We start from the raw sequence: 23697 nt of genomic DNA on the forward strand, positions 1-23697 counted from the left end.
TCATAGTAATTGGCTGCACAACCTTCCAAACATACAAAAAAAATCCCACTGAATTGTACATCTCAAAGGGTAAATTTTTACCCTTTTGTGAATTATAACCCAATTTAAAAAATAATTATAATAAAATAAAATAATATATATTATATAATATAAATATAATAATATATAAATATATAATATAAATAATATAAATATATAATAATACTAATTATAACCCAATTTTAAAAAATGAAGAAAGAACAGAAAGCTCCCAGCACCCTGGACCATTCTCTATGGTTCACCTTTTTATCTGATGGCGCAATTCAGTATAATCCTCTGATAGCTGGCAATTAGCTTCTTCCAAGGTTTCTAATGCCAATTTAAACTTATTATTTTCTTCTTCCAATTTCTGCTTGTTAAAATGCAGGTCTGCTACATAGGTAATCAAATCAGACATCTCTCTGTAGGTGAAAGAATGAATGAGAATAATCTTCAACATCTCCAATTCCTTCCAATCAAAATAAGGCATATATTCACTGTCGGATTTTCTGCTTTATCCCCTTCCATCCTCATAAGTGTAGTCCATTTATACAATAAATATTTATTCAAGCATTGCTACAGTAGCAGATTTTTCCAAAATTGCCCAGTGTTCAGCATCTGCCAGTTGTGAAGTCAGCTGGCACAGCTTTTGTTAAATCTTTTCCACTTCACTCCTTACATTTGCCTTTGCCTACAATGAAGAGTTCCCATTTTGCCTGGGTTATGAGAGTTTCTGAAACAAATTGACACATTGTTACTCTTTCAGCCAAGGGATCTTGGCGGGTTTTAATAGGCCCTTAACTAGGAAAGAATTCCTAGAGACTTATGTTTGTAGCCTGTAGCTCACGGCTTAGTATTCATCTTTTGTAATATTTTCTACAGCATGTTAGTGTTTGTGTCACCCTGGACCCTGATATTACATCACAGACCCTTTGAGAGTCTAGACTGCGTGTTTCATGGAGTCCCAGGCCTTCCCTCCTCTTTGCTATATTATCCCAGTGTTTAACACAGCTTGGGTACACGGTTCCTACCACATCTTTTTGCATGAGCAAACCTAAAGAGACAGAATTGCCCCTCCTTGATATATAAAACTCACATTTAGCAGAAAACAGCTTTTCTCATTGATATCTAAAAGTATCTATTAAAGAGGTGCTTTAAAAGCAATCCCCAAAGAGCTTAAAGTCAATGTCATAACTCTACCTCAAATGAATTTGTTTTCCGTGGAAAACACATAAAAAGTTAATGTAGGAGAAGGGTTTTATTAGTGTGAAAATGTTGATTTATATAAAACTAGTCTTATATAAATCATGTTTCTAGTGAAATTTCTTCTGATGCAATTGGGACAGAGTAGTCAAGAGTTAAATGAAAGATTGATTGGCTCCATCTCACACACACACACACACACACACACACACACACACATATGTACACACACAAACTAAGTGGTTTTATCATAAGTAAAACATGTAGGCCTATGAAATAAATGAGAAAAATAAACAAGAAAGCATTAGAAGTAAGAATGCTTACAAGACTCCTTTAGACATATCTCCACCCAAAGCCTCGAAGCTCCATGACGTAGATTCTGTTTTATCTGTGGTCATCTTAACTGAAACGCATACAAGAGTGTTTTATGAAAAATCCATTTCTCCAAACCACAAGAAAGTGGCAAAACAAACCGGAAGAAACACATACTTACTTGCCCTACTTGATTTTATAGTGTCCTGTTCAAAAACAGAATCATCGATCCTGCCACTCGATTCACTACTCATTCTTTCCCTGCAACCAAAACAACAAAACCAATCAGTTAGGATTCTTTGTCAGCCCAAAGTTTAGCTTATTTTTCATATGTGCTCTGTAGCTTTTCTATTCAGGTATTTCTTTCTGAATTTTAAAACTATATATTCCTCAGCAACTCTTTGGAGCTCGACATTGTGCTTAGGCAGGGTAATAGAAAAGAAACATAAGGCTGTACCACTATCTTCCATAAACTTTTAATCTAACATGAAAAAGAAAATGTGCATGAAGAAGTAGACAGATGATGATGCGCAGCAGCTATGATTGGGGATGTGAAGTCTCAAAGGATTAGGAAGTCAACATAGTTTGGAGTAATAAGTGAACATTTGCTGAGATAACAAGATTGTGGGATTAAAAATTGGGAAGGATGGGACACCTGGGTGGCTCAGTGGTTGAGCGTCTGCCTTCGGCTCAGGGTGTGATCCTGGAGTCCTGGGATCAAGTCCCACATCTGGCTCCCTGCATGGAGCCTGCTTCTTTCTCCCTCTGCCTATATCTCTCCCTCTCTCTTTCTGTGTCTCTCATGAATAAATAAATTAAATTAAATTAAAAATTAAATTAAAATTGGGAAGGAAGAGGAATGAACAATTAATACTTCAGGACACATTTACGGTGCTATGATTTTTCCTTTCTCATGGAAAACCAAATTGAGCTTAGACAAACTGTACTTTGAGCATTTACTCCCCAAATTTGGGGAGTATGCAAACTCTAGCTCTAACCCTAAAAATAAATATATCAAAGTTTTCAACCATCTCCTTTTTAAGAGCCTCTATACAATAATTTAAGTTTTACTTAATCTTTCTAAATGACGAATACCTAGACTATCTCTCTGAAACAGCCACAAAATTCTCTATATTTATACTTACATCTCATTGTGTTTCAATGTGAGATGTCTATCAGAATAATTCATGTACCATTTTACTATTGAAAACTACATACCCATTGCCATTTGAGTTTCTGTTCTTATATTTTGTGTTTATATCTTTCATTTTTTTGTTATAAAAATTGGAGTTTTTTTCTTTTGCTGTCACACCATTTTATAAAGGATTATTAGTACTTTTATTATACAAAGTTAAGTATTTTAGAAAAATGAGAAAATGCATAAGAAAAAAATAAAAAGTTGAAACCATTATGGAAAGATGATCATTATGGAATATATTCCTCCTGACTTTTTTATGCATATTTTTTCTTGAAAAAAAAAGGGTTTGTAATTTTAGTCTGACCCTCCATTTAAAAATATTTAAGCTGCTTATATTTATCACTATCATAAACACACATATTAGGGTATAAGATTTGTTATTTTTCTTAAAGCTACATGACTAGTCCAAATATATCACATATTTTTAAGGGTTTGATACATATTCCTAAATCATTCTTGAAAAAACTATGCCAACTTGCACCACCACCACCAATGAATGAGAGGAGGCTTATTTTCTCTACCTGCCCTGACAACATGGAGTAGAGTTATTCTTTTAAAACTTTGCTAAACTGATGGGCAAAACTGATATGCTGTCTTTATTTGTATTTTTTTGATTACTAGTAAAATTAGATATTTTTATATATGTATCTTGCTTTCATGATTAACTCGATTTTGGCAAACATTTTAGTCATCTTAGTCATCTAGACATCCTAACCCTCTGTGAAATCTAGCAAGTTTTGTCACTTTTTGCACTTGCAGTGTTCTTTAAGAAAATTCCTAGTACATATAAACTAAAAACTGGAGATTGGTGGCTGATTAAAAGCCATAGAAATTAAGCTTCCTATGAAAGAAGGTAAAATTTCTCTAGGTTCCACCAAGGGCACCTAATATCATGCATAAATATTCTCCTTATCCATCTTTTTCCCCTCAACTCCACTAATTTTTTCCTTTTCCCTTTAGCTTCCCTTTATCCTAGGTTTCCAAATTATATTCACTGCCTAATTATCCCCACTGACCTCTAAAGGGCACTCACTCTGTGTGTAAATGCATTTGGACATTTGCCGGTCATTATCAATAATTTGCTTGACTCCTATGTCAGCTCACTTTGTTGTGAGAATATAATAATATGTTCTGCCCCTAATCACAATAAGTGGATGTTATTAGAATTAACATAATTAATATGATACATTCTCAAAGTATACTTATCACCCCCATGTGCACATATAAACTCATCAGCATCATTATCACTTGGAAATACGTTAGAAATGCAAATTATCAGGTTTCACTCCAGACCTCTTGAATCATGGTTAGGAGGCAACAATCAGGTATAATAAATAGTTCAGGTGATTCCAGTATGTGCTAACGTGTGAGGAGCACTGGATTATAGTACTTCCATCAACATGAAAAACAGTGATTAGTTTTAACTGTAATCAGTTGTTAAAACAGAACCTGGACATGCACCCTGCTAGGACTATGATTACCATTTGTTTCTACAGCAAGCCATCCATTCTTCCATGGTGGCAAGAAAAGTTTCCAGGTCCACATGCAGGTCTCTTTTTTCAGGATCAAGCATGTCCCACAGCTCCTCAAGTCCAGTAGCTTCAGAATTCAGACTAGTTGCTTGTCTCAAGTAATCTATTATTTTGGCCACTCCAACTGAACCTTAGAAAGAAAGGCAAATTAATTTTGAGATACATGTCAAGATTATGTTTTAAAAGTGAAAAGTGAAGTACTCAACTCTTTCAGGATCCTTGGGTCTTAGAAACATACCATATAACCTTCAGAGTCCTACTGAATTGGCATAGTAGAGTGATAAGAGCACTGGCCTTGGGCTGAAGTCTAATGGGCCTAGTGTCAAATCTTGGCTCTGAAATATATCAGCTGTGTAGATTTGGGAAAATTTCTTAATCGATTTAAGCCTCAGCTTCCTTATCTCTGGAATGGGGATGATAAAACCTACCACAGACAGTTGTTGTTAGGTTTAAATATGCATGATATATATAATCAATAATCATGTGTGAGAGTAATCAAAAGGCTACCTTATTTTTGTTTCCCATTCTTTCCTTAAAAAGCATTCAGTGAATACTAACAGCATCTTTCACAGAACTAGAACAATCCTAAAACATGTATGGGACCACAAATGATCCCAAATAGCCAAAGTAATCTTGAAAAAGAAGAACAAAGCTGAAGGCATCACAATCAGATTTCAAGTTATAATACAAAGCTATAGTAATCAAAACAGTATGGTACTGTCACAAAAACAGACACATGGGTCAACAGAACAGACTGCAGAGCCCAGAGACAAACCCATGCTTATATGGTCGATTAACTTATGACAAAGGAGACAAGCATATGCAATGGGAAAAACACAGTCTCTTCAGCAAATGGAAAAAAGACAGTCACTTCAATAAATGCCGCTGGGAAAACTTGACAGCTACATGAAAGAGAATGAAACTAGACTATTTTCTTACACCACAAACAAAAATAAGCTCAAAACGGATTAAGGACCAAATTGGTGAGAGACAAAACCATAAAACTCATAGGACATCTGGGGAAGATGGCAGAGTAGAAGGATCCTAAACTCACTTCATCTCATGGATACACCTAGATAACTCTCACAATAGTATAAATAAACCAGAGAAACTATGGTTTGGAAATATGGAAACTATGAAACTATATAGCAATAAACCAGGTTGTTCTCTGGTTTATTTATACAGAATCTCCACAGCCAAATGTAGAAAAGAATCAGAACAGAATCTCCACAGCCAAATGTAGAAAAGAGGCCACATCAAAAAAGATAGGAAGGGTAGAGACATGATTGGGAACCAAACTGATCCATGAGACTGTCAGTGGGACAGGTGGACACCACAGACACAGAGAAGAGAAAGGAGCACACCCCACACCAGGTATCCCAGGCATGGTGGATTCACATTGGGAAGACAAATCCCCATAACATTTGGGTTTTGAAAACCAGAGGAGCTTAACTTTTCAAGTTCTTAAAAATCAATGGGGCTTAGCACTTGGAACCCTAAAAAGCCATAGGTATGGCTCTGGAAGAGCAGGAGAGTGATAGGAAATGAAGTCCTGCTCTTAAAAGACAGCATAACAAACAACCCTGCTGAGATATAACCAAGAAGCAACAATTTGAAAAACACCTGGGATATATAGGAGGATTTACTTACTAATTTTATAACATGTGCAGAAGGGACAGGGACCATTGGGAAACTCCTCAAAGAAGGCAAGCATGGTAAGTACCATCCTTTCCCTCTCCCCAACCTATATGTGGACACCTTCAGGAACCTGCACAGTAGATTAGAGGAAAAAGAAGAATGGATCAGTGACATGGAGGGCAGAGTTGTAGAAAGCAATCTAATTGAACAGGAGAAAGAAAAAAGAATAATAATGAGAAGAGATTAAGGGAATTCAATGACACCATCAAATGTAATAACGTTGACATTAAAGGATCCCAGAAGAAGAGAAAAAAAAGGGAAGAAAATTTATTTGAAGAAATATTAGCTGAAAACTTTCCAACTCTGGGGAAGGAAACACAAATCCAGACCCATGGGGGCACAGAGGGGGCACAACACAACCAAACCAAGCAGGTCCACATCAAGACACATAGTAATTAAAATGGCAAAAAGTAGTGATAAAGAAGAATTTTAAAAGCAGCAATAGATGGGCACCTTAGTGCCTCAGTCAATTAAGCACCTGACTCTTGATTTCAGCTCAGATCATGATCTTAGGGCCAGGAGTGGGGTGGGGTGAGGTGGGGAAGGTTGGATAATGACTTGTTCGCAATTGAGTCCTGTGTTGGCCTCCATGCTCAGCTAGGAGTCTGCTTGAGGATTCTCTCTACCTTTGCCCCCTCCCCCTGTGCATGCTTTCTCTCTTTCAAATAAATAAATAGATAGATAGATAGATAGATAGATAGATAGATAGATAGATAGATATAGATATAGATAGATAGATATAGATAGATGATAGATAGATAGATAGATAGATAGATAGATAGATAGATAGATCCATCAATATTTTTTTAAAGGGCAGCAAGAGAAAGAAAACAGTCACATACAAGGAAACCCCATAAGGCTCTCAGCCAACATTTGAGCAGAAACCATGCAGGCCAGAGGGAATGGCATGATATATTTCCAAGCACTAGGAAAAAATTCCAGCCAAGAATACTCTATCCAACAATTCAGAATAGGAGAGATAATGAGTTTCCCAAACAAACGTTAAAAGAATTCATGACCAATAACCAGCCTTGTAAGAAATGATAAAGGGAATTCTATGATTGGAAAGAAAAGCAGGAGTAAGAAAAGTGGAATGAACAAAAGCACTGAAATTAAGTATATCTACAAAAATCAGTCAATAAAAGTATGAAACTATATAGCAAAAATGTGGGTGACAGAGGAGTAAAAATGCGTTGCTTTAAGACTGGGTTCAAACTTAAACGACCATCAACTTAATATAGAGTGCTATATGCATAAGATGTTACATATAAACTTAATGGTAATCACAAATCAAAAAATAAAGAGAAAGGAATCCAAGTATATAACTAATGAAAACCAGAATGGAAAGAGCCCAAACATCCATTGACTGATAAATGGATAAAGAAGATACTGTGTGTGTGTGTGTATTATATATATATGTATATAATATATATAATAGAATATTAGTCATCAAAAAGAATGTAATCTTGTTATTTGTAATGACATGGATGGAGCTGTCAGAGAAAGACAAATACCATATGATTACATTTGTATGTAGAATGTAAGAAACGAAAAGATTAACAGAGGGGAAGGGAAAAAATAAGAGAAGGAAGTAAACCATAAGAGACTACTAAATATAGAGAACTGAGGGTTGATGGAAGGGAGGTGAGCAAATGGGTGATAGGTATTAAGGAAGGCACTTGTGTTGAGCACTGAGTGTTGTATATAAGTGATGAATCACTAAATTGTACTCCTGAAATTAACATTACACTATATGTCAACTAACTAGAATTTAAATAAAATTTTGAAAAAAATATCACACACAAAAAGATTAAAAACAAAACAAAGCCAAAAATAAAATGAACAAACAAATAAAAATGTTAATTTTTTCCAGAGACACCCTTATAGACACATCCATAAATAAAGTTTGACCACTATCTGGGCATCCCTTAGTCCAATCAAGTTGACACATAAAATTAACCAGAACACTCTGTTGTATCATTAAGAAAACATTGAAAGTAGCCAATATTTGGGAGAGTCATGTGCTTTCTATATCTGAGAAGAAATGCCCCTTCTTAGAATTCTTAAGCACATGTAGTAGGTAAGCTATGAGAGTGACCTTAAAAAGATGACCAAGTACTTCTTATCAGAAGGGTATAGATTTCTATAGATTAAGATAATGGGCAAATACTTCTGGGATGTCACTATAACCAAACATAGAACGCATATTCTAAGCTTACTTGGATGAAGTTTTGTCATTTCTGTCCCAATGTAACATTTATTTGAAGCACAAATTTTGATTCCTAAGATTTTTTTTTTTTTTTTGCTGGAAATCATAATCCACATCCTTATGGGAAAATAAAAGATTGTATATATGGGGAAAAAAGAAAATCAGCAAACCATGAAAGAAAATAACAAGAGAAGAAAGGACCAGAAAAGAACTACAAAAACAACCATAAAACAAGTAACAAAAGGACATTAAGTACATACTTAAAAATTACTCTGAATGTAAATGGACTAAATGCTCTAATAAAAAAAACTAGGGTGACAGAATGGATAAACAAGCAAGAACCATTGATATGCTGCCTGCAAAAGACTCATTGCAAACTTATAGACACATGCAGATTGAAAGTGAAGGGATGGAAAAACACTCATCATGCATATGGAAGTGAAAAAAAAAAGCTAGGGTAGCAATATTTATATCAAACAAAATAGGTGTTAAACCAAAGACTGTAACAAGAGACAAAGAAGGATACTACTAATGATAAAGGGAGCAATACAAAAATATATACCCCACTTACATCAATGGATAGATCATCTAGACAGAACATCAACAATGAAACAGTGGCTTTGAATGACACCTTGGACCAGACAGATCTAACAGATATATTCAGAGCATTCCATCCTAAGACAGAAGTCATATTTTTCTCAAGTGCACAGGAAGCATCTTCCAGAATAGATCACATATTAAACCACAAAATAAGTCTCAACAAATTCAAAAGGACTGAAGTCATACCATGCATCTTTCCAGACCACAGCACTATGGAACTAGAAATCAAGCACAAGAAACAAAAATCTGAAAAGGACACAAATTAAGGAAGCTAAAGAACATGCTACTAAAAGATGAGTGGGTCAACCAAGAAATCAAAGATAAAATTTAAAAATACATGGAGACAAATTAAAATAGAACCACAATGACCCCAAATCTTTGGAATGTAGCAAAAGCTTTCTAATAGGGAAGATTATAGCAGTACGGGCCTAATTCAAGCAGCAAGAAAAATCTCAAATAAAAACTTAGCCATACACCTAAAAGACTTAGAAAAAAAAAAAAAGAACAAACAAAACCCCCAAACCAATAGAAGAAGGAAATAATATAGATTAAAGTAGAAATAAACAAAATAGAAACCAAAATAACAATAGAACAGATCAATGAAACCAGGACCTGGTTCTTTAAAAAGATCAACAAAATTGATAAATCTTTAGCCCGGCTCATGAAAGAGAGTGGTGGGGGGAGAGAAGGGAGGGAGTGAGGGAGGGAGAGAAGGAAGGAAGAAAGAAAGAGGGGAGGGAAGAAAAGAGAAAAGAACACAACAAAAATACAAAGGGTAAGGATTATAAAAAAATATTGTGAAAACTTATATACCAACAAATTGGACAAATTAAAAGAAATGAATAAATTCCTAGAAACATAATACCTCCCAAAGCTGACTCAGAAAGACCATTTGAACATATCAGTTACCAGCAATGCAATTGCATCTGTAATTTAAAAAAAAAACAAAATTCCCAACAAACAAAAGTTCAGAATCAGATCACTTCACAGGTGAATTCTACCAAACATTTAAAGAAGAGTTAATATCTATTCTTCTCAAACTATCCCCCCCCCCAAAAAAAAGTAGGAGAGAAAAGAAAGCTCCCAAATTCATTCTATGTGGCCAGGATTACCCTGATACCAAAAACGGATAAAGATACTATGAAAAAAGAGAACTACAGGCCAATATCTCTGATGACCACAGATGTAAAAATCCTCAACAAAATACAATCAAACTAAATCCAACAATACACTTAAAAAATTCTTCTTCATAATTAACTGGGATTTACTCTTAGGATGCAAGAGTGGTTCAATATTTGCAAATCAACCAATGTGATACATCACACCAACATGAGAAAGTATAAAAACCACATGATTATTTCAGTAGGTTTGGAAAAAGCATCTGACAAAGTACATAATTTATGATAAGAAAAATAAAACCTTTAGCAAAGCTGGTTTAGAGACAGCATACCTCAACATAATAAAGGTCATATATGAAAAACCCACAACATCTTACTTAATGGAGAAAAACAGCTTTTCCCCTAAGAGCAGGAACAAGGCAAGAATGTCCACTCTCACCACTTTTATTCCACATAGTATTAAAAGCCCTAGCTACAGCAATTAGAAAGACAGACAGAAAGAAAGAGCACCCAAATTAGTAAGGAAGTAAAACTTTCACTATTTGCTGATGACATGAGACTATAGATAGAAAACCCAAAGACTCCACCAAAAAACTACTAGAACTGAAAAATTCAATAAAGCCACAGGATACAAAATCAATATATAGAAATCCATCGCATTTCTATACACTAGTAATGAAGTAACAAAGAGAAATTAAGAAAACAATCCCATTTACAATTGCACCAAAACCTAGGAATAAATGCAACCAAGTACATGAAAGACCTCTACTCTAAAAACTATAAAACACTGATTTAAGATGATACAAATGAATGGAAAGATATTCCATGCTCATAGATTGGGAGAACAAATATTGTTAAAGTGTCCGTATTACCCAAAGCAATTGATAGATTTAATGCAATCCTTACCAAAATGCCAACAGCATTTTTTTTTACAGAATTAGAATAAATAATCTGAAAATTTATATGGAACCACAAAAGACTTCAAATTGCCAAAGCTATCTTGAAAAAGAAGAAGAAAACCAGAAGGATCACAATCCCAGATTTCAAAAACTACTACAAAACTGTAGTAATCAGAACAGTATGACACTGGCACAAAAACAGACAAATAGATCAACAGAACAGAAGAGAAAGCCCAGGGCTCCTGGGTGGCTCAGCTGATTAAAAGTCTGCCTTTGGTTCATATTGTGATTCTGGGGTGCTGGGATTGAGCCCTTCATCAGGCTCCTTGCTCAGTGGGGAGTCTGTTTCTTCCTCACCTTCTTCCTCTCTCCTCACTAATTCTCTTTCTCTTTTTTAAAAGATTTTATTTATTTATTCATGAGAGACAGAGAGAGAGAGAGGCAGAGACACAGGCAGAGGGAGAAGCAGGCTCCATGCAGGGAGCCTGATGTGGGACTCAATCCTGGGACTCCAGGATAATGTCCTGGGGTGAAGGCTGGCGCTAAACTGCTGAGCCACCCAGGGATCCCCTCAAATAAACAAAATCTTTAAAAAAAAAAAAAAAAGAAGAAGAAGAAGAAGAAAAAAGAAAAGAGAGCTCCAAAATAAACCCACACTTAAATGCCAATTTATCCTCGACAAAGGAGGCAAGAATGTGCAATTGAAAAAAAAAGTCTTCTACAAATGGTATTAGGAAAGTCTGATGAATGAAACTGGACCACTTCTTTATACCATATACAAAAATAGATTAAAGACCTAAATATGACTTCTCAAACTATTACAAAAATAATAGAAATGGAAGGAAAACATCTAAACTCATTCTACAAGGTCAGCATTATCCTGATTCCAAAAGCAAAGACTCCACTAAAAAAAAAAAAAAAAAAAAAAAAAAAAAGGAATACAGGCCAATATCCCTGATAACACAATACTAGCAAATTGAATCTAATAGTACATTAAAAGAATCACTCGCCATAATCAAGTGGGATTTATTCCTGGGTTGGAAGGGTGGCTCAATATTTGCAAATCAAGCAATGTGATACACTCCATTTATAAAAGAAAGGATAAGAACCATATGATCCTCTCAATAGATACAGAAAAGCATTTGACAAAAGTACAGCATCCGGTCTTGAGAAAAAGTCTCTACAAAGTAGGGATAAAGGGAACATACCTCACCATCATAAAGGCCATATACAAAAAACCCACAGCTAACATCATCCTTAGGATAAAATTGAGAGCTTTTCCTTATGGTCAGGAAAATTACAGGGATGCCTACTCTCACAACTATTACTTCACATAGTACTGGAAGTCCTAGACTCAGCAACCAGACAACAAAAAGAAATAAAAGGTATCCAAATCAGCAAGGAAAAAGCCAAACTTTCATTATTTGCAGACAACATGATACTCTATGTAGAAAAGACTCTACCAAAAAATTGGTAGAACTGATACACGAATTCAGTAGTCACAGGACACAAAACCAACCTACAGATACCTGTTGCATTTCTATACACCAATAATGAAGCAGCAGAAAAACAAGGAATCGATCCCATTTACAATTGCACCAAAAATCATAAGAAACTAAGAATAAACTTAATCGAAGAGGTAAAAGATCTATACACTGAAAACTATAAAACACTTATGAAAGAAATAGAAGATGACACAAAGAAATAAAAAATATACCATGCTCATGGATTGGAAGAACAAACATTGTTAAAATGTCTATACTACCCAAAGTAATCCACATATTTAATGGAATCTCTATCAAAATACCATTAACATTTTTCATAGAGCTAGAACAAATAATCCTAAAATTTATATGGAACTGCAAAAGACCCTGAATAGCCAAAGCAATCTTGAAAAAGAAAAGCAAAGCTGGAGGTATCACAATTCCAGACTTCAAATTATATTATAAAGCTGTAATGATCAAGATAGTATGATACTGGCACAAAACCAGACACATAGGTCAATGGAATAGAAAACCCAGAAATGGATCCACAACTATGTATGGTCAACTAATCTTTGACAAAGCAGGAAAGAATATCCGATGGGAAAAAGACAATCTATTCAACAAATGGTGTTGGAAAAACTGGACAGAAACATGCAAAAGAATGAAACTGGACCACTTGCTTATACCATACACAAAAATAAATTCAGAATGGATAAAAGACCTACCTGTGAGACAGGAAACCATTAAAATACTAGGCAGTAACCTCTTTGACATTGGCCATAGCAACTTCTTACTAGACATGTCTTCTGAGGCAAGGGAAACAAAAGCAAAAATAAACTATTGGGACTATATCAAGATGAAAAGATTTTGTATAGTGAAGGAAACAACAAAATGAAAGGCAACCTTAGTAATAAAAGAAGATATGTAAAAATGACATATCTGATAAAGGGTTAGTATCCAAAATCTATAAAGAGCTTATCAAACTCAACACCTCAAAAAAATTAATTCTGTTAAAAAATGGGTAGAAGACATGAAAAGACATTTTTATAAAGGAGACATCCAGATGGCTAACAGATACATGAAAAGATGCTCAACATCACTCATCATCAGGGAAATACAAATCAAAACTACAATGAGATATCATCTCACATTTTTCAGAATGGCTAAAATTAATGACAGAGGAAACAAGAAATGTTGGTAAGGATGTGAAGAAAAGGAACCCTTTAACAGTGTTGGTGGAAAGGCAGACTGGTACAGCCACTCTAGAAAACAATATGGATGTTCCTCAAAAAATTAAAAATAAAACTACTCTACAACCCAGCTTACCCAAAGGTCACAAAAATACGGATTCAAAGGGATACACATCACCCTAATGTTTCTATAGCAGCATTACCATCAAAAGCCAAAATATAGAAAGAACCCAAATGTCCATCAGGTGATGAGTGGACTACTACACAGCCATCAAAAAGAATGAAATCTTGCCATTTGCAAGACATGGGTAAAGCTAGACTATTACACTAAGTGGAATAAGCCAGTCAGAAGGACAAATACCATAGGATTTCACTCATATGTGTAATTTAAGAAACAAAACAGATGAACATTGCAGGAGTGATAAAAAGAGAAAAGCAAACCATAAATACACTCTTACTATAGAGAACAAACTAAGGGTTTCTGGAGGGGAGGTGGCGGGGAGATGGGTTAAATGGGTGATGGGTATTAAGGAGGGCACTTGTTGTGATGAGCACTGGATATCGTATATAAGTGATGAATCAATACATTCTCCACCTGAAAGGAAACAAAAAACTGACCACAGAGAAATCCTCAATAAATCTCCAAAAGGAAGCAGTACAGATGAAATGTATTTTGAAAGAAACTAGAAATTAAAGACAAAATGGGAAAAGAAAGAAAAAAAGATCTGTATAATGGAATTTAGGGTACAAGGGAGAGAAGACAGGACCTTTTCTGAAAAGAAAATGTTCTTTTACTATGGGAATCGTAGATCATAAGAATATTTTAAGTCATGCCCCTTGCCTGACATTTGTAGAAAAGACAGGGAAAAAAGAATTATGTTGATCTACATTATTTGCTTGCATCATTATATTTCATAAAATATGCTTGATTTGCCATGTGTTTATGATTCAAAAATATAATTTAGGCTTCTATTGTATAAAAAGCTGCATTATTGTAGGATCCTACAAATACTGACAAGTATAATTTCTTTGTACAGCAGTCAATATTAAGAGAGTTCACATGAATGTGAAAACTAAAGAATCAACAGCAGATACTGTAAATTACAACAGAAAATGAAAATAAACATAGGAATGAATTTGCATTTAAAAAAAAAAGACCTAAATATGAGACCTGAAACCATAAAAATTCTAGAAGAGAGCACAGGCAGTAATTTCTCTGACACAAACTGTAGCGACATTTTTCTAGGTATGATTCCTGAGGCAAAGGAAACAAAAGCTAAGATAAATTATTGGGATTACATCGAAATAAACAGTACCTGCACAATGAAGGAAAAAAATAAACAAAACTTAAAGGCAAACTTCAAAATGGGAGAAGACATTTGCAAGTAACATATCTGATAAAGGGTTCATGTCCAAATTACATAAAAAATTTATACAATTAAACACACACACAATACAAATAATCAATTAAAAAAGAGGCAGAAGACATACACAGATATTTCTTCAGAGAAGACATCCAAGAATGGCCAACAGACATACGAAAAGATGTTCAACATCACACATTTTCAGAGAAATGTAAATCAAAACTACAATGAGATATCACCTGACACTTGAAAGAATAGCTAAAATAAAAAACGCAAGAAACAAGTGTTGACAAGGATGTGGAGAAAAAGGAAAAAGGAATCTTCATGTTCCTCATGTTGGTGGGAATGCTAACTGTGCAGCCATTCTGGAAAACAGTATGAAGTTTCCACAAAAAGTTAAAAATAGAATTAGCATATGATCTAGTAATTCCACTACTGAGGATTTACTCAAAGAATACAAAAACACTAATTTGAAAAGATATATGCACCCCTATGTTTATTGCTGCATTATTTACAATAACCAAGATACAGTATCCACTGATTGAGGAATGGATAAAGAAGATGTGTGTGTACACACACACACACACACAGGAATGAGTTTGCATTTTAAAATGCATTATCTATACTTAAAAATTAAAAATGCATTATATATACATGGAATATTACTCAGCCTTAAAAAAGGATGAGATCTTGCCATTGGTGACAACATGGAGGGTATTGCGTCAAGTGAAATTAGATCAAACAGAGACAAATACCATATGATTTCACTTATATGTAGAATTTTAAACAACAAAACAATAAGTAAACCAACAAAAAAGCACAAACAGACCTATAAATATAGAGAACATACTGATTGCTGCCAGAGAGGAAGAGGTGGGGGGGATGGCTAAAAGAAGTGAAAAGGAGTGGCAGATATAGGCTCACAGTTGCAGAAAAAGTCATGGGGAGGGGTGTCTGGGTGGCTCAGTCGGCGAAGCATCTAATTCTTGATCTTGGCTCAGGTCATGATCTCAGGGAAATGAGATCAAGCCCCACATCAGGCTCCATGCTCAGTGTGGAGTCTGCTTGAGATTATCTCTCTCCCTCTGCCTCCCCCCTCCCCCTACTCACTAAGTAAGCAAAGAAATAAAATATTTTTTAAAAAAGAAAAAAATCTATGGGGACAAGATGCACAATATAGGGAATATAATCAGTAGTATTGTAATAGTGTGGTATGGTGACAGTAGCTACACTTGGGGTGAGCATAGCATGATGTAGATTTGTTGAACCACTATGTTGCACACCTGAAACTAATGTAACATTGTGTGTCAACTGTACATCAAAAATAAAGTTAAAAAAATAATAATACCGCATAGATATTTTTCTCCATGCACAAAAAAAGTATTATTAGTCAAATATAAAAATGGAGGGAAAAAAAACAAAGGCATTTAATGAAAGTAGTTTCCCCTCTACCCCAGATAAAATTTCAGTCTCAAGTAAGTACTTTTTAAAATCTGTTTTGGATAAACTGGTGTGTGTGTGTGGGGGGGGGGGGTTCATTCTTAGATATAGTCAGTCCTACTATCTTATTCAGAAATTAAATTAGCAATCCACACACCCATCTTATTTAAGCAAAAGACATCTCTTTTATTCTAACTGAAGTCTGCCTTGAGATAATTTGCTCTGGGGACAAGGTGGATGCAGGGATGAAGATTCTTCCCTCAAGAAGGTAAATATAGACTATAAGAACAGAAGTCTATGGGACACCTGGGTGGCTCAGGGGTTGAGCATCTGCCTTTGGCTCAGGGTGTGATCCCAGATTCCCGGGATCGAGTCCCACATCGGGCTTCCTGCATGGAGCCTGCTTCTCCCTCTGGCTATGTTTCTGCCTCTCTCTCTGTGTCTCTCATGAATAAGTAAATCTTTTTTTTTTTTTTTTTTTAAAGAAGTTTAGGGGAATGAGCAGTCATAAAGGAGAATGAAAACTGTAGAGAGAGTATAGCAAGTCCCCAAACTTACAATGGTTTGATTTCTGATTTTACAATGGTTGTAAAGTGATACGTATTCAGTGAAATTGTACTTCAAATTTTGAATTTTGATCTTTTCCCTGGCTATGACACTTTCTTGATCCTAGACAGTAGCAGTGAGCCACAGCTCCCAATCAGCTATGCAAACACAAAGGTAAACAACCAATACACTTACAATCATTTTGTACCCATACAACTCTTCTGTTTTTCACCTTTGGTACAATATTCATTACATGAGATATTCAATACTTTATTATAAAATGGGCTTTGTGTGAGATGATTTTGCCCAATTTTAGGCTAATGCAAGTGTTTTGTGCACTTAAAGTAGGTTAGACTAAGCCATGATGTTTGGTAGGTTAAGTGTATTAAATGCATTTTTAATTTAGAGTATTTTCGATTTACAATGGATTTGTTAGGATGTAACCCCATCATAGGTCAAAGAAGATCTGTATTAATTCAATGGCAAATGTCATTTGGCAGTGTTAGGAGGTATTGAGAAGAGAAAAACTTAAGACATTTAGAAAGATGATTTTTATTTTTTTTATTTGTAGTAGAATCGAAAAGAGTTGTAAAGCCAAAAAGAATATCTTTATCGTATTTTCCTCCACTAAAACTCTAAGCCCTCTATCACATATCTCAAACTAAAAAGGCTTCCTGTCATGGATTTTTCTGTGTCAACTTGGCTGGGCCATGGGATGTCCAAATATTTGGTCAAGTGTTATTCTGGATGTTTCCGTGAAGGTATTTTTAGATGAGATGAACATTTAAATTGGTAGACTAACTAATGCAGATTGTCCTTCCTAATAAAGATAAGTCTGAGTAGAACAAAAAGGTGGGCTCTCTCTAAATAAGAGAATTCTTCCCACCTGGCTGCCTTTGAACTGGGACATCAGCTTTCTTCCTGCCTTTGGGCTCAAACAGAGCCATCAGCTCTTCTTTGGTCTTGAATCAGCCTTTGGACAGGAACTCTATCATCAGCTTTCCTGGTTCTCCTTGGAGAAGCTTTGGACTCAGACTGGAACTAAATGGTTATTAGCTCCTTAGGTCTCTAGCTTGCTGATTACCAAGCAGATCTTGGGACTTGCCTGCCTCCATAATCACGTCAGCCAATTCCTTATAATTAATCCATCTATCTAAAAACACATACACACACAGAGAGAGTATTGGTTCAGTTTCTCTGAAGCACTCTGATTAATATCTTCCTTTAGTGAAGCTTCCTTATTTTCTTCAGGGAAATAGTTCCTTAAATCTGGTCCAAGCAGAGAAGCTTTCTGGGAATAAATTAGCACCATTCATCCTACAATGTAATTAAAGGTGCATGGAAATGTTTTGCTGCAAGAATATTCATTATGATGCTATTTATAATAGAGAAAAATAATAGCCAATTGAGACAGATTGGTTAAGTAAAATATGATACATCCTCCAAAAGGTATATGAAAAAAAATTTGTGGACACAGATGAACACTCAAAATTACTAAATGAGAAAAAGCAGATTATAAAAACAAGTCTGGAAACATTCCTATAGTTCCCTTAGGTAACATGTTATATATATAGATCTTAAGAAAAAAAGAATGACCCAAAAAATCTTAAGCCATTTTTAGCAATCATACTGTGGTAGTGAGGTACACAGAATCCAAAGTGTTCCTTATGATCCCTGCCTCCTGTTGTTTATATCCCTGAATAGTTCCCTCCCCTTGGATGTGGGCATGACCTGTGTCTTGCTTCTAACCAGTAGAACATTACAAAGGTGATGGGATATACATGTATGTGATTATATGATTAAGGTACATAAGATCATACAGTATCTGGCTTTAAAGAAGCAAGATACCATATTATGGGCTTCCTATGCTAAGAGGCCCAACTGGTAAGAAGCTGAAGGATACCTCCAGCTGACAGCAAGAATCTGAAACTGTGTTGTCCTATAACCACAAGCAACTGAATTCTGTTGCCAAAAGCAGGTCAGTTCCCTGTTAAGCCACAGATGACACAGCTGCTCTGGCCAACTTTGCAGCTTTGTGACTTCCTTAGCAGAGGACCCAGTTATGATGTGCATGGACTCCTGGTCCATAGAAGATATGGGGTAATAAATGTGTATTGTTGTAAGCCACCAAGCTGGTGGTAATTTAGCAAAGAGAAATAATACAAGTAGTTTGGGTATTATTATTCTAAAAGTATTGTATATATATTGAAGAATAAAACAAATGAACATTTATATTGGTGTCATTGAGGACCAGGATTTTCTATGGATAAGAGAGGAAATACAGATACAGAAGAGATAAGTAAAACCCCTATAGTACTAAATTTGCATTGGAAGAAATTTGCTGAACTCATAATGTATTTTATCTTCAAACAATTTAAGTACTTCCAAAATCTGACTATTGAAAAGGCCCATAAAATAACAGCAATCCCTTGCCTCCAGATTGTGGTCTCTATTATTTCCCATGAAAAAGAGCCATGGATACTTAAAGAAATAGATGATTCCAAGGTTGGAGCAGGAAATGTACAAGACAAGCCTAGAGACTTTTACAATACCAGGGAAAATAAGGAAGCTCTTAAAAATAATGAGGACAGGTTAAAAGTATTAGTACCTGGGACATCTGACTGTTACCAGGACGTAATGAAATGCTCAAGTAGATTGACAAGAAATATAGAAAGAATAAATGGCGATAAAAAATACTTCTATTTGGTAACAATTATAGTAATTGATTTAGCATCAATGGATGCTATGTTTCTAATCACAAATTCTAATGTGTAGATTTTTTTCCCCCAGACACATCCAAGCAATTCTTAAACACCAGCTGGGTGTGTTACAATTCAACTCAGTTCCGACGCTGTCTAGTGATAGTGTCAGATCACATAGGACCCAGCCCTACAACCTTCAGGTGCCAATCCCAAGTCTAGGATACTCTGACTGACCTGCTAATTGATTGGATGTTCCCATGACCCCTTCCTTGAGTTTGCTAGAATGGCTCACGAAACTCAGAGAAACATTGTGCTTACTAGATCCTCAATTATAACAGGATATAACTCAGAAACTCCCAGATGGAATAGATGTACAATTCAAGATATGGGGAAAAGGCACAGAGCTTCCAGCCTCTCCTTGGTATACCACTCTCTCCAAATCTTACATGTTCACCAACTTGGATGCTCTCCAAACCCTCTCCTTCTGGGTTTTTATGGAGGTTTTATTAAAGTTTTAATGAAGACTGATTAAATCATTGGCCATTGATGACTAAATTCAATATACAGGCTCTCTCTCATCATCAGGTCAGGAAAGAATGGCTTGAAGTTCCAAACTTCTAACCCTATGGTTGTCTCCTCTAGCAACCAGCTCCCCCCCCCCTTAGGTGGGGCCCAAAAGTCACCTCATTAACATAACAAGGCACGTTTATTGCTCTCATCATTTAGGAAATTCCTAAGGTTGTAGGAGCTCAGAGACAGAAATGGGACAAAAACCAAATATGTTATTATAAAGCACAATATCATAGATGCTAAAACTAGTGAATGAAAGTCTGATGAGAAATGGATTATTTATATAGACTCAAAGTGTCTTCCCCTAAGTTATTTATTAATTACAAAGGAACAATAGTAACTTTGCAATGGAGAAATTTGGCAGACACTACACATCAAGTGATCAAGTTTTAAAATCCTGATATATTGTACTAAGAAAAGTACATCATTTCTGTAATGTGTCTGTGAAAATGTAGAATTTGAAAAATCAAGGAAAATATCAGACATTCTACAAAGTAACTGGCCTATATTCTTCAAAAATTTCAAGGTCACAGAAGACAAGTGAGCAACTTTCCAGATGGAAGGAAACTGAAGAGCTGTGACTACTAAATAGAAGGTATGGGTCCTGGATTGGGAAACAAAACAAAACAAAACAAAACAAAAAAAGCTGTAAGGTATGATTGGGACAAATGAGAATATTTGAACATAGACCTTTGAAAAAAAATCATAGTATTGCAGTAATGTTAAATATCCCGATTTTGATCATTGCTCCGTAGTCAGGCAAGCAAATGTCCTTATTTATAGGAAATACATGGGGGTAAGGAGGCACAATATCCACACCCTACTCTTGAGTGATCAGGAGAAGCTTTTATCCTGCTTTTCCTCTAAGAAGACCTAGACAACCAGATAGCTGATGAAGCAAGGTAGAGTTTCCTTTTATCAATTATTCCAGCTGATAAATTAGGAAGGGATGATAGAATATCACCATTTGCACCACCTTATAAAGAATAGGAGCTCAGAGACAGAAATGGGACAAAAAAACAAATATTTTATTATAAAGCACTATATCATAGATGCTAAAACTAGTGAATGAAAGTCTGAATAATAGGCCTTATTAAAAAGAAAACCACAGGCCCAAATTGGTGTCACGTAGGCCAAGTCCCAAACCAGAGTTCAATACCTTATCTAACTGCGGTTTCAATCTCCCCAGAAATGTAGTCTCAACTGGGCAGTGGGGAGTTTTCTGGTGGGTACCAGTGAATCTGCTTCATGGGCCCTCTCTATGCCCTAAAGGAAGAAGAGGTATAGTCTGCATGGTAAGACATCACCATCCTCCACCCCATTCCCTTCCAAATCCTCCCCACTAGTCCCCCTAAGTGAAAGCCATCTTGCCTAGAACAATCCTTTCCCACTCTCCTTATAAAAACTTTCTATTTTATACATCTCTGAATTCCTTCCTACCTGCTAGATGAGATGCCAACCGATTCACAAATCATTTTAAAAAGCCAATTAGACCTTCAAATTTACTCGGTTGAATTTTGTTTTTTAATAGATTTGGTGGCAGTAAAGGATCCAAAGTGAACTTCCAGCAGCATTTGGGGATGATGAAACACAACCATGGTACCCGTGAACCCTGTGAGTTCACTGTTTTTCTTGTCATTTCCGAGAGCTGTGGGCAAATTCCTCTCAATTCTGACCTCTTATCTGTTGTGTTTGAGCTCTCTATCTAATTAGCTTTCCTTTCTATGGTAGGTCAGCTTGTGCTGGCAGACAATAATGCCCCAAGTACAGTTGACCTAGCAGATGTGCCCAGAGCCCCGTGGAGCTGGTGGTTCTGCCCAGAGTTTCGTTGAGCCGGCAGGAGGGCCTGCCTGGAGCCAAGCCCCTGGCCTCTCAGACCACAATTCCCATAGTGGAAAACTTCAAGTTTCCACAGGAACTGTTGGTGGTACACATAGGGCCTTCTTGTGGCCAGGACACAGTAACATCTCTTGGTTACTTCTGATATATGAAATTGCATGTGTTTATTTGCCTTATTTTGTGTAAAGGAGCAAGGATCTCAGAGGCCAAAAAGCTGCAAAAAATGGTAGGCATAGGCTGAGCATTTAAAGGCTGTTAGAGTACTAGCCACCTCAAGAAGAACCCCCTGACAGGATAAGTTGGTCACAGAATGGGTTAGATTGACATTAGGTCACCCACCAACTGCAAGGAAATTTCCATGCAACAAGGTACGCTATAAAACACACACAGACCCTAACCCTGTAGCGCATCCCTTTTAGGTATTAGTCTGGCTGAGAAACCCACAGTCTTAGGTAAGTGGATTCTTTGTTTTTTTTGTTTTTGTTTTTTTTTGTTTGTTTGTTTTTTCAATATCCTAGCAGTTAGCAAACAAGACAAATTCTAAAGAGTCACACACATTACCTTTCTGCACACCTGCTCATTTTGTGTCTATGAACTATAGTTCCAGAAATTTCAGATATCTAGAAAAAACAACAAAATCTCACTAAGCTTGTTTTGTGTCCTGTGGAACTTGGCTTGGTAACTGTCAGGTTAAGGCCAGGTCAAAATAAGGCCAGACCGAAATGTAAGTTGCACTTCCTCTGCAGGTAGATATGGCTGAACAGAAATGTGGGTTAACTCCCTTTTCAGCTAGGGTCCTACCAAACTGCTCCCAGCCCTCAAGGGTATTACAACCTGGAAATACAATGGCCATATGGGGAACGTTCCAATTAGGTAAGATCATTTAAGAAGTGCACTTGAAAGCAAAGGCTCTGAAATGAAACAGAATGGGGTACCTGTTTCAACTGCCATGCAGAAGCCTCCAAAAGGTTTTGAAATTCCAAAGGAATTCCACTGAAAGATTCATTACAAAAAAGCTAATGAAAAAGAGACAATGTACCTACAATAAGACTATAAGACTGATGTAACTCCTACTGCTCACCTCTTTCCTTTGAGCATTCATCCTAGTTATCCTCTGTCTGAATTTTCTTTCCACTCTAAAGAGACTATTAAACAGTTATATTTTAAAATAAGACCATTCAGGGCAGCCCTGGTGGCGCAGTGGTTTACCACCCCCTGCAGCCCCGGGTGTGATCCTGGAGACCCTGGATCAAGTCCCACGTCGGGCTCCCTGCATGGAGCCTGCTTCTCCCTCTGCCTGTGTCTCTGCCTCTCTCTCTGTGTCTCTATGAATGGATAAATAAAATCTTTAAAAAAAATAAAACAAAATAAGACCATTCAGAGCTACCAGAGATCCTCATCAGGCATCTTTCACTCCTTGGTCAAAGTCTGAACTAAGGGTCTTAGTTAAAGATTTTCCTAAATCCAGGGAGGATCCTCGAGAGTTTTTGTAAATAGATTGTTTCCTCAGTACAATCAAAAGATGGAAATAAAAATTCAGTGTTCCTTCTTTCCCAAATCCAGACCCATTGGTTATTGATCCCTTATCTCTTAGAAGTAACTCTTTCTTTCTTGTTTGTCTCCTTTTATGTCCCAATGAAGTAGGAAAGCTTGAAGCAACTTCATTTTAGAAAGGCTCCATCTCTGCTATTTTTCTGCTACACCCTATTCACTCATGTTCCATATTCTGCCTCTGAACAAGCCAAAGAAGCTATGTTTCCATTTCAAGGGATGAT

At 36.1% G+C, this 23697-nt stretch overlaps 1 protein-coding gene across 1 annotated transcript in view; it reads right to left on the bottom strand.

The window, feature by feature from the left end:
* IRAG2 (inositol 1,4,5-triphosphate receptor associated 2) overlaps positions 1–23697 on the bottom strand; it is a 120350-nt gene that overhangs the window by 85905 nt on the left and 10748 nt on the right. Inside the window, 4 exon segments of the mRNA XM_077870694.1 lie at positions 282–440; positions 1546–1624; positions 1715–1794; positions 4213–4393. Of these exon segments, the coding sequence (XP_077726820.1) occupies positions 282–440; positions 1546–1624; positions 1715–1794; positions 4213–4393 (499 nt within the window).

Source organism: Canis aureus, chromosome 25 (genome assembly GCF_053574225.1).
Source record: "Canis aureus isolate CA01 chromosome 25, VMU_Caureus_v.1.0, whole genome shotgun sequence".
NCBI classification, from domain to species: domain Eukaryota; kingdom Metazoa; phylum Chordata; class Mammalia; order Carnivora; family Canidae; genus Canis; species Canis aureus.